We start from the raw sequence: 12,651 nt of genomic DNA on the forward strand, positions 1-12,651 counted from the left end.
CTGCAAAGCATTCCTTTGAAGAGGGTAGGGATCAGCTCAACAGAACATTTCTTTATTACTATAGCAGGGTCCACAGGATCTTGTGGTTTTCTATGATAGGACATGGGAAGGGGTGATGATGGGATCATCTAGTGAGATTTCCATCCATAGTAAAAATTAGGGAGGAAGTTGTTTTGGTCAACTAGTATACACAGCGGTTGTTCCTTTTCTTCAAAAGTTGTTGCTCCAATTCAAATTTCTACACTCAGTACAGTTCCTATTTTTTTTTTGTGCAAAAACTTTCTTTCTGTGATAGAACTCCCCACAAATGAAACAGTTTTATAATTATCTGCAGGTCTGTGAACAGAAAATTCACAACTGTAGATGTTCCCCACATTTAGGCAAAGGTTTGAATCCTATTAAGATATCCTTTTTTTATGTGGATTTTCTATATTACAAAACCCTCATGGATAATTATTAAACTTTCATTTAATAATAGTATTAATTACAAAATACTCACCACGAAACATTGTACATATAATTTTTTTTTTTTTTTTTTTTTTTTTTTCAGTGTCAACTGAAAATTTCTTTAAATAAAGAAATGGAAGTGTCACAGTCGAATATCAGATCTGAAGATTGTACGTGCACAACCAATTCTTCAGAATGGTAAGTGTCTTTTAATATCATTGGGTATTTATAAAAGAGTCTGTCTGGCACAGTGGACTTGGATTGGCAAATAATGGTAATTTGAGTTAACCTTAGAAAAAGGATCTGGTTTTCATAGTTTGCGACTTGTTGGAAAGTTCTTTGTGACAGGAATACATTTATCTAAAGAACATGAAAAAAATTTTATTTTGGGAGTACCTGGGATCAAATTTCCATATTTGGACACAGATGTTTGAAGATACTAAAAAAGATATCTGTTTTGTACTAAGATAAAGAGGTTAATGTGCATTTGTTGGAAAGCTCTTGATAGCAATCATTTTTTTATTTTTTATTTTATTTATTTATTTTTTTTTTTTGGATTTTCACCCCAAACAAGACACAGTGCTACTTTGATGTAGGGGGCTACTATCTGGGGCATAATTTGTAGGGGTACTATGTAGGACGCTGAGCAGTAAGATGTCTGTTTACATTATACTTGAACTTCTGCATGTTGGTACAGTCATGGAGGGGAAACAGGAATTCGGAAGGGAATTCCAAAGTCTAGTAGTCCTAGGGAAGAAACTATTAGAGCAGAAGGCTTCCTTACATCTAGGGATTTCTACTGTGTAGGGTGGGATTTTGCTGCTTGTCAGGTTTGTCAGGGGTATTTACGTCAAGAGTATATGAGGGCTTGTAGTTCATCGGAGCATCTACTATTAAAATACTTGTAGAACAAGCAGAGGAATACAACATTTTGTTGATGGGACAGCGGTTGAAGCTTAGCTGATAGTGCGGGACCCATTAGGTTGGCGAATGTCTTTTGAACTCTACAAGGAAGAGACTAGTAGCAGATGCACCAGCCCAAATCTGGCAACAATACTCTATACATAGGCGAAGGGTGGCCTTGTAAAGGGACAGGATACTTTCTGGCATAAGTAATTTTCTAGCATAGTAGAGAGAGCCCACCTTTTTCGCAGCAACCTTAGCAATGCACTCAATGTATCTGTTCCAACTCATGTTCCCCATGAACGTTAAGCCGAGGAGTTTGAACAAAGTAGTTTCAGGTAATATATCATTAGCCATGTCCATTAGTGGTCGAGAAGGTTTCTTGTAGTTATTAAAGGAAAGAAGCATAGTCTTGGTAGCATTAAATGTGACCATCCATTTTTGTTCCCATTCCACCACCAGAGGTCTTCCTCTAGGGTTTCTGTGATTGTTCATTCGTTTTTCCCATCATGTCTGTTATAGAGTGTGGTGACGTCATCAAATATACCCATCTCAATTTTATCAGTGAGGTCATTTATGAAAATCAGGAATAATAAAGGGTCATGGATTGGCCTCTGAGGTACACTCACAATTATATCATATTGTTTTGATGTCGACTATTGAGGACAACCTGAATTCTGCTCTTACTTATAGATTTAATTATGTTAAATAATACCATAGGATCTGATTTTCATAAGAAGACCATTGTGCCATACCCTGGCAAAATATTTAAGGCTACTGCCCTACCCTTCCCTGCTTTATCCAGTGCATTGTATATATGTTCACAGATTACAGTTAGAATATCTGCAGGAGAATGAGCTTGTTGGTCAGACAGAAGTTTAGCAGCTGTAAGGTGGACTAGAGCTTAATTAATTATGGACCCAAATATTTTGGCGAAAAGAGGGAGAAGGCTAATGGGACAATAATTTAATAGGTCAGTTCTTTCGCCAGAGTTCTTGTAAACTGGTACCACAGAAGCAGTTTTGCAGCAGTCAGGAAAATAAAATTCATTAAGGCATTTGTTGAAAAGTTTGGAGAGAACTGAAACAATCTCAGCTGAACATTATTTTAATAGTACAGCCACGATGAGATCAGGTCCACATGTTTTTGAGGTGTCTAGGTTTTTTATGATATCATGTACTTGAGAAGGGGTGATTTTTTAGATCATCTAGTGTGGTTTCTATCCGCAGAGGAAAATTTGAGAGGGAGTGGTTTGCTGGGTCCAAAGTAGAGAGTTGCAGGCAAACTGTCAGACAAGCAGATTAGCCTTTTTGGCTACCGTGTAAACAAATTTAAGAGTGTACAGTAGTCAATTGGACAATATAGTAATTGTCAGTAATGGAAATTCAGTAAATTTGTAACTTAAGTGGAATTGCTCATCAAGAACTTGTTTACATTGGACTTGAAGACAACCATATTGTAGTCAGCTGGAGAGCAGGCAAACGGAAGACAGTTCCACAGGCAAGCAGTTCTAAGAAAGAAACTTTGTTCATGGAATCTATCTTTAGGTTTAGGCACAGATAAAGAGTGGGGAAAATTATTGATAGTGTTTTCAGCTAGACGAGTGTTTCTTGTGAAAGTGTGGCGAGGGGAGACCATAGATTGGAGCTCAGTCGAGTCCTTACCATGAAAATAACGATAAAGCAGACTCGCAACATCTCTTCTGTGAGAAAGAGGTTGCAGGGAAGAGAAAAGGGCATACCCCTACTAGGCTACGAAGTCTATTTTGAAGTCTATCAAGGCAGGATAAGTCCTTTCTAGCAGCTCCTACCCAGATGTGGCAACAGTACTCCATCCTTGGACGTACCTGGCTCTTATATAGGTAGAGAATTGCATCAGCAGTCAGATATCTACTGGATCGATAGAAGGATCCCACTATTTTTCCAGCGACTTTGGCAATGGATTTGATGTAAGTGTTCCATTTCAGATCAGGTGTAAAGGTCAAGCCCAGAAGCCTCCCCAAGATGAGAGCCATTCATTTCAATTGATGCCAGGTAAGGATCAGAGCGTTGATGATGTAAAGATAGAAGGTTGTTTATGATCGATGAATAATTTTTAGTTTGCTTCATCAACCATGTTCTCTAGCCAATAAATTGGCAAGGAGGAAATTCATTCACTTGATTTGTCATAACTCAGTTCTGTGGAAAGTAGGTGAAAATCTATCAAGTCTATGTACGCAGTGTGAGAATATATGGAAATGAAACTTCACCAGTAACGGTTGATGACCTGCATTACATGGAGAGAAATAATATGAGAATATCGTGGATATGTAATGTGACTGAGTTCTGATGACCTCAAAAGAAGATTTAATTTGGACATAATAGAGAGACATGTGCAGAACAGGAGACTTTGATGGTATGGTCACATTGAAAGAATGAGTGACAGTTCTTGGGTGAGTAGATGTAAAACAGTTAAACTAAAATATCCAGCTCACAGGGTAAGGCCAAGGAAAAGATGGGAGAATGATAAAAATGGAATTGAGAATGAGAGAAAAGAGGGATAAATAAAGACTTGACCAGAGATAGTGTAGTTTCTTAAAGCCATCCAACACATGCCAGCATGCATAACAGACAGTAAATCAAATATGATAATGATAAATTTAGCAATGTTTAAATAAATTTTCTTAATCCAACAGATATTCATATTTAAATTATTTAGAAAATGCACAAATACATTTTGTTTTGTAATAAAATTATGATGCCTAAAACTTGATATAGAGAATACAGAATGTTTCGTATGAATGGGTTTTATGTATATAAAAAAAATCTGCCTCAAACATCCTGAAATCCTATCTTCCACAGCCTTTTCTTTCTTTTTCCTGACATCCGGTGGTGAGCCGACCATTAGGAAGTATGAAATCACCTCTTCATTGCTATTACTCTCTGGTCTGTCACTCTGACTGGTAGTACTTGCCAAGGTTTCATATATCATATATCATTACAGACTATTTGCTTAGACGATACAAAAAAATAATATATAACCAATTAATATGCAAAAGCACGTTTAAAGCTTGAATAAATACATGGATCATCATAATACAAATTATCTTCACTTTTATTTTATTATAGACTAGCAGTACCCATTAACTAGTGTTGCCTGATGAAAGCGTGATAGATCTAGAACAGAATCGGTAAAGGACCTCCCTCGAAAAAAATTTAACTATGGTTGTTGTTGGTAGCCACTGCCGTCACTGGAAAATAGTGGACACTGGCGGCCATAGCCCAAATGAACTAATCTGGCTTTCACTGTCGGACATTGTTTTCCAGTGGTAACTCTTGAAAGCCACTGTCCGTGATTATCTACACCGTTTGTTACTGGTGATTAATGTTGGTTTGGAGTGATAACCTGCAGGTACTGGCTGATTCTAAAGAAAGTATTTAATAACTCTTTAGATTGAGCGAAAACAGAGGTAGATAATTGCCTTCTACTGATGACAGTATATTTCAAGTCAGCCATTGTTTTTCTTCTCGATATTTTTTCTAGAAGTAGATGTAGCACATCTTTTAAATAATAAAATACTCCATAGAAAGTAAATGTGTTTAAAAAAAACTAATATATTACAAATAAGTGTTTCCGTAGCCAATAAAATGTACGTTGACGCCTACTTGCATAATATTTTTTGTGTTTTAACTTATTTGAAAGTGTTTAATCAGTTCTAAAAACATAGTATCGACATAAGTCACAACTATGATGCCTAGGTAATCGGTCAAGAATATAAAAATAAATTTGATCATCACCAGGAATAAAAAATGCAAAAAAAAAAAAAAAAAAAAAATTTAATTTGCTCAAAAATCGAAAATTTATATTGGTACACATAAAAGAATTTTTTTAGGGGTGTTTATGGGGTAGGGGGGTAAGGGCGTGTAGGTATTTTGTGCATATTTGCATTCCAATGCTTGCTGTGTTTACATTTTGAGAGTGTACCGTCCGAGTAAGGAAAGAGCAGTATGTGTTTGATTACAATTTATGTTAGTTCCATGTGCGAAAGGAAAGATTTAGCAGTACATGATAAAATGCCAATAATTCTCAAAACCTTTCATTAGAGCTTTAAAATTTTAAGGGTTCCAGTATTTAATTTTAATGATATTGAACGATTATCAAGACTTCAAAGAGGCTGTATATGATTTTTTAGCAAAATTGCATCATGTGTGGAGGTTACGTATAGGTTATTATTACTGATGTATGTATAGTAACATGCTGAACTGTTCTAAATAAGTTGTCTTTATTTATTTAACATTTTGGACAATTTTAAGGTTACCAGTAGTTAAATTTTGAGACCTTCAAAAATTGGAAGAAGGAAAACAGAACTAAAGAGGGTATTTTTTTACGACCTAACCCAGCATAATATAAACACCCCCAACCTCCCATATTAAGAACGGCTTTCAGAATAAAGACCCCCTAACCTCAGAAGACATTCTTAACATGTGGAGGTTGGGGGTGTTTATTCCAAAAGCCATTCTTATCACAGGGAGGTTGGGGTGTTTATACTAAGCTGGGTTTAGTCATTAGAAAATACCTTATTAGGTAGTAGGTCATATAAACATAATAGGCCTAAAAAAAAGTAGATTATCTTTATTTGTTTGATGTTAAATGACGCTGGATTACGTCGTACATAAATATCAAAAGAACTTTCCATACATAAAAAAAAAATATATATATATATTTTGTAAATTAATGAAAGAAACAAAACCTAAAAAAATGAGACAGTAAAGTTTTACATTGGGTCCACCTCCACAGTTTTCTTCTAAATGACAACTTTTATGCTGAATAAGAAAATATCATTTAAATTTTGTAGCGACAAGTAGCTTTCGAGATATAAAGACCTGTATTATGCACTGTAATTCACTGACGACCATGTTTGTACACACGTCATAAACAAATTCACTTTTTTGTAACTAACACAACGCCACCCCCCCATTTGTTTTTTTTTTTTATAGTATTTGCAGGTGGGTATGCTGACAGCAAACAGTTAAATTTAGGGCAAATATTTTTTCACGCCACCCTCTCCAAATAGTGTTTATTCCAAAAGCTGTTCTTAACATGGGGAGGTTAGGGGTGTTTATTCCGAAAGCCGTTCTTAACATGGGTAGGTTGGGGGTGTCTATTCTTAAAGCCGTTCTTAACATGGGGAGGTTGGGGGTGTTTATTCTGAAAGCCGTTCTTAACATGGGTAGGTTGGGGGTGTCTATTCTTAAAGCCATTCTTAACATGGGGAGGTTGGGGGGTGTTTATTCTGAAAGCCGTTCTTAACATGAAATTACTCAAGGAAGTGAAAAGTCATAATTTATTTTATATGTATGCACAGTACTAATTTCTTGGATGTGTAAAAAAAGTGGATTTGTTTCTGCTAGGTGGCAGTGTTGGTTGCATAGGAGGAGCTTTGTTTATCATGCACACACACAAACATGGTCGCTAGTGAATTACAGTGCATAATACAGGTCTTTATATCTCGAAAACTACTTGTCTTTGCAAAATTTAATTGAGATTTTCTTAGTCAGCATAGTCTTAGTCAGCATTATCTTATAGAAGTCGTCATTCTTAGTCAGCATTATCTTATAGAAGTCGTCATTTTAAAGAAAATTGTGGAGGTGAACTTAATGTAAAAAAATATACAAAAAAAAAACAGTTGGAAAAGAAAATAATTAAAAATAGTAAAAGTTATGAATTTATTAGGGTAGGTTGTTTTTTAGTCATTTTTTTTTTTTTTAATGACTTCCGTTCGCTCGGTGTAGGCCGATGGTTGTCATCGATAAATAAAAATAGTAAAAGTTATGAAATTATTAGGGTAGGTTGTTTTCATGGTCATTTTTGTTAATGACTTCTGTTCGCTCGATATAATCCAAAGGCTTTTGTCATCCGCTGGGCATTGCTCGCTGTCGCCGAGCGAAACCCTGAAAAGCGGGATTTAAACTGCAGGAGTACCAGGTAATGTGTATAATTAGATGTATAAAAAGAATAAGGAAATATCATTAAACTGACTGATATAATATTGGTCAACAGCTAAAGAAAGGAAGACTATACATCTGTTTGTGTATGGTTTAGTCTTAGCAGAGAGGCTAAACACTTACATACACAGTGTGGGAGATTCATTTGCTGTTATATGTTGGAAATTAAATGTCTAATAACAGAAATTGATATGGTGCAAAAAATGTATGTCCTAGCGACGCCATATTCTAATGCTCTGTAGTGTTTGTTTGAATGATTTAATTCCAGAATAAGAAAATTAGCAGACAACCAATCAGAGACAACAGATTTTCCCAAGGGAGACTTTATTATTTTTTGATTTTACTACAGGAAAGTTAATGATGTATCTGTGTATCTATTAACCAGTTACGGGCAGTTTAAGAGTAGAATCTGCGGAACATATAGATTTCCTTCCAGTGTCAATTGATGGCGGTAGTAGGACTAAATATTTAGAGGGAAAAATAGGTACTTCTCTCTCTCTCTCTCTAAAGATGTTGTGATTGTGATGATGTTGCTCTTAGGATGTAATGTAGTATTTTATTATAACAATTGAATTGTATAACAATTGAATTGAATGTGTCTAAAATGGTGTTCGAAAGTTACATAAGATAGTGGCTAATAGTGGAGATGTATTGAATTTATATGTTGCAAGCCAGAGGGGAATTTCTGCAGTTATTTTATTATATGTGAAGATGTACTGATTTTTAAAAAATATAAATTTGTTTCTAAAAAATTTGTTTTTTCAATTAAAATTTGTCAAATTTGAAACTCGGATATCACTAGAATCCATGATTTCTATTTTATCAATTTTTTCGGGTAGAGTGATGACCCCCCTTCTCAAAACTCTCTAAGAAAGCTTCATGTAATAAGCATTTTCATGTCAATAACCGAAGGACTTCATGACCCTACTTTAAAGTTTAGGAAAAAATTGGAATCAATTAGGTTTTAAAGATCCCCACAAAATAAGCAAAACAAAACGGATACCTTCAGGTTGACATCAGTTGACTTTCAAATTGTTTGGTTTCTCATAACGATTTTTAATATAGTGACAGATTTATTGTAAAAGAAAATTTTTTTATATTTATTAGAATTATAATAATCTATAATATAAATCAAATAATTGTAAAGAATGAACTCATTTTAAAATGAGAATTTAGAATGATAGGGAAAAAATCTCTGCATTTGTTTATCAAAAAGTTTTGTAAATAAAAAAATTTAAAAAAACCTGCATCCTACATTAAAAAAAATAAATAAATAATCGTCCCTCACCACACTATTTTTAAAATAAATCTTTCCCTGTATAAAAAATTGACTTTCTAACGAAAAACTGAAAAATTGTTTTTCTTATCTGTTTTCAAATGCCACGTCTGTCAAAAGTCAACCGGTGTCAACCTGAAGATATCATTTTTGTTTTGCTTGTTTTGTGGGCTCCATGAAACCCAATTGATACAAAATTTGATTGGAATTTATTTGGATTGGATTTTTCAATTTTTATTTTTTCTTATTTTTTTTTCTATTTTTTTTATTTTATTTTTTTTTTCAGGTTACCAGATGCCAAAAAACAGTTTTCACCTTACATGTATAGTAACCCTTTCGCTGAAGTGCTGAAAAATGAGCAAACCGAAGATATTCAACATTGCGGAGTTTGTATGAAGGGTTTTTACAACTCACATGAATTGCAGGAACATGAACGGACTCACATGGGGGGCACCCTTGGCACAAACAGCGACAGGGTTACAGGTGGAAGTGTTGGGCATCATACCTCGGCGTCTTCAGACTGCGACATGTTAAGAGGAGTCAGCGCGTGCCCCCACACCACAGACTGCGAAAGCAATAGTGCCGATGGACACATGCCTCACAGTAACTTATGTCATCATAGCAATGTGAGCGATAAAGGCGGGGGGTTAACAAGCAGCAGCTCATCTCTTCGCGTGGGTCGTGTGAACATCAAAAGAGTATCTGAGGCTTCCTCCACAACGGCAATGTACCCCTGCGAATTATGTGGTGAAAAGTTTACACTGCGTGGCAATATGATGAAACATAAAAAGATGCACGAGGGTCAGAGACCATTCACGTGTCCCATTTGCGGGAAGGAGTTTAGCCTGCGGGGTAACATGAAGAAACATCAGGTCATCCATGAGGGTGCAAAGCCATTTAAGTGTGCCATTTGCGGCCGGCAGTTTAGCCTTAGGGGCAACCTGCAACAACACCAGGCTGTCCACACTGGAGCCAAACCCTTTGTCTGCTCCGTTTGTGGTCGGCAGTTTTCGTTACGTGGTAATATGGAAAAGCACAAACGGATTCACAATTACTGAGTAAAAAAACAAAACAAAAAAAAAAAACAGACAAAAAAAAATATAAACTGGAAAAAAATAATATTACAAGGTTGTTTGCTTTGAATCACTGGCACCTTGGCAAACTGTTTCTTAGCACATGTGTGTGTTTAATCAACTAAATTATGTGTTTTTTAACCAGTCAAGATAATGGTTTCACACCTAAAGCAATCGTTAGACAACCTAAAATATAATCTTGTATTGTAGTTGCTTTGGATAAACCGAAAAGCTATAAGATTGTTTTTAGGTTCTGTGGAAAGCAACTATAGGATCATGCTTTAATTGGCTTGACGGTCACTCATGGTATGAAACTACTGATCATGAATTAAAAAAAAAGAAAGCATGTAATTTATTCAATTACCATAATGTTCTGTCTTAGAAGGCATCTATCTATCAGTATGTGTGTGTGTGTATATAATATATATAAAACCAAATTTAAATTCAGCACCCCACGTTTGCCAACTTTTGAAAATGGATTTTGCATGATATCACATCTGATGTCACTGAAAGCCCATGTCTTCCCAATTTTAAAACCAACATATTTTCAAACTGATTTTGTTTCAGAATAACCTTTTTCTCGTTAAAAACTCAAAATGATATAAAATTGAAATTTGTAAGCTCTTTGAAGCATCTTTAAGTTAAAACTTAAAACTTTGAATACATAGACAAACTGTTTTAGAAACACATTAAGATGCCTAAGTTTTTTTGGGGGTTTTTTTTTACAATTAGAAAAAAAAAAGGAAGAGAGAACAAATTTTTGCATCTCAATATGTTTTTAAAACAATTTGCCAAAATAAATACTGAAAATCTGGCAATATAATTATAATATTATGTGAATATACATGAAATATTAATATATATTTGTACAAAGTAAATATGCAGTTTCTATTAGATAAAATCTAAGTACAAATAACAATTTTTATGCAACATTATTAAAAAAATGAAATACAGAAAAACGTCTGTGAATAATAATAATTAGATGAGTAGCCATTGTTTGGTACCACCTGAGCTAAATTTATCAACCAAAAGTACAGACAACGTTAGCCATAGTTTTTATATTTCTTTATCATTGGTAAATTAATCTCATATTTGTTTCAGATGCAACATTTTTAGGTAAAAGTAATAAACTTTGATGTACATTCCTACAAAAAAAAAAAAAAATGGGATACATTTTTTTTTTTTTAATTTGATTTACATATCGGTACTTGGTATTCAAAAACAACAGATAGATATAGGATATACTAAAAAAAAAAGTGGGTTCCCTTTAACAAGCTAGAAAACTTCTTGCACCTGCCATTATCAGTACACAACCACTATTTACTTGTGCTTGGAGCATTGTTGCTACATCTAGGCTGGTGCATCAACCAAAAGCCTTTTCTTCTCGAACAGGGTCCAAAAACAAGAGTCTCTAACCTATTAGCATTCACACTGTCCATCCAGTTCCAGCCTCTGACCCATCACCGCAATGTTGCATCCCTGTGCAAGTTTTATAAGTATGTCAACAGAATGTGCTCCAAATAACTTGTTACACTTGTCCCCAGTCAACATAAATATCTCCAACAAACACTACAAGCAACAAAACCAAACTGCTTCTCTGTTATTAATATTATCTTATTGTTATTTTTTTTTCCTCAAACTACTCATCTTTGGAATTCCTTCTCCGCTCTCCGTTCCCGGATTGTACCAATATGAAGAAATTTAAATGTAATGTAAACAAACATCTTACTGCACAACTCCCCACTTAGGATGCTCCTATGAATTTGGCCACCTAATTCACAGTAGCCCTTTACAACTCTGTGACAGCATACCTTGTTGAGGGTGAATCGAAGGTTTAAAAAAAAATTATTTTTAGTTTTTAAAATTATAAAAGTAGTTACGTTTTTATGGAAAGTAAATTTTGTTTTAAATTCAAATTTGTTTCAGAAAGCATGATGCAGTTGAGATAACACGAGTGTCATGTTAAATTTGTTCCTGTCAGAAGTCGATCTGTTTTCTATTTAATCCAGAAATGCAATACCAATTGTAAACAATTTGTTGAACTTGTCTTGCTATTTTACTCAAAGCTGGATTTAACATGTAGGAGGTTCCTACTAGCGATGGGACAATTCAAAAATTTTTCCCAATTCCGATACAATTACTAATTCTGATTTAAATTCCTGATTCCAATACAATTATAGATACCAATTCCTTTAAAATCATTATCTGTGCCTAAACCTAAACGTAGATTCCATGAACAAAGCTTCTTTCTTAGAACTGCACGCCTGTGGAATTGTCTTCCGTTTTCCTGCTTTCCGGCTGACTACAATATGGTTGTCTTCAAGTCTAAAGTAAATAAGTTCTTGATGAGCCGTTCCATATAAGTTATCAAATTTACCAAATTTTCATTACTAATGATTACTATATTGTCCAATTTCTACTGTACACTCTTTAACCCTTATCCTTGAGTGGCCTCTGGGCCTTGATAATGTGGTGATGCCTATGTAAAAAAAAAAAAAAAAAAATCACTTAATATTTAGCTATAGAGTTTTTTTTTATATTATCATATTCATACAAACCTATGTGATATAAGATATATATTTTCGCAGACGTAAAAAATATACACTTGTGCATAGATTTCAATTTTATTTGTAGCTTAAAATCAATAAACATCTACCACTTTATATTTTGTAGCAGTAATGGAAAATTAAGTTTCAAACAAAAACAAACTAAATAAAAAAATTACAAGAATCTTTTTCGACATCAAAAAGTAGGCACAATTTTTCCCGATTCCTATATCTAAAAACAGTTTTGTATTTTCTTGATTCCCGATTCCGATTAATCGTTCCAAAGTTTCCAATTATAATGTAATATCTTTTCCAACGCTATTACATTATAATTGAAAGTACAATGGCCCCGACTGGATTTGAGCTTAACTTACCCAGATTCAGTAATCCACGTTCGTATCAATTACACTATTTATGTTGAT

The 12,651-nt window shown here is 34.3% G+C and overlaps 1 protein-coding gene across 4 annotated transcripts in view; it reads left to right on the forward strand.

Moving 5' to 3' along the window:
* Positions 1 to 9,812, forward strand: part of LOC145242073 (uncharacterized) — a 46,664-nt gene extending 36,852 nt beyond the window's left edge. For all 4 annotated transcript variants that reach the window (XM_080104980.1, XM_080104982.1, XM_080104983.1 and 1 more), the window contains 2 exons: positions 551 to 645; positions 8,897 to 9,812. In XM_080104980.1, coding sequence (XP_079961106.1) covers positions 551 to 645; positions 8,897 to 9,668 — 867 coding nt within the window. In that variant the 3' untranslated portion in view covers positions 9,669 to 9,812. The remainder of the gene's footprint in view (positions 1 to 550; positions 646 to 8,896) is intronic.
* Positions 9,813 to 12,651: the final 2,839 nt, after the last annotated feature.

Source organism: Euprymna scolopes, chromosome 21 (assembly GCF_053919585.1).
Source record: "Euprymna scolopes isolate OS-2025 chromosome 21, ASM5391958v1, whole genome shotgun sequence".
Taxonomy (NCBI): Eukaryota; Metazoa; Mollusca; class Cephalopoda; order Sepiida; family Sepiolidae; genus Euprymna; species Euprymna scolopes.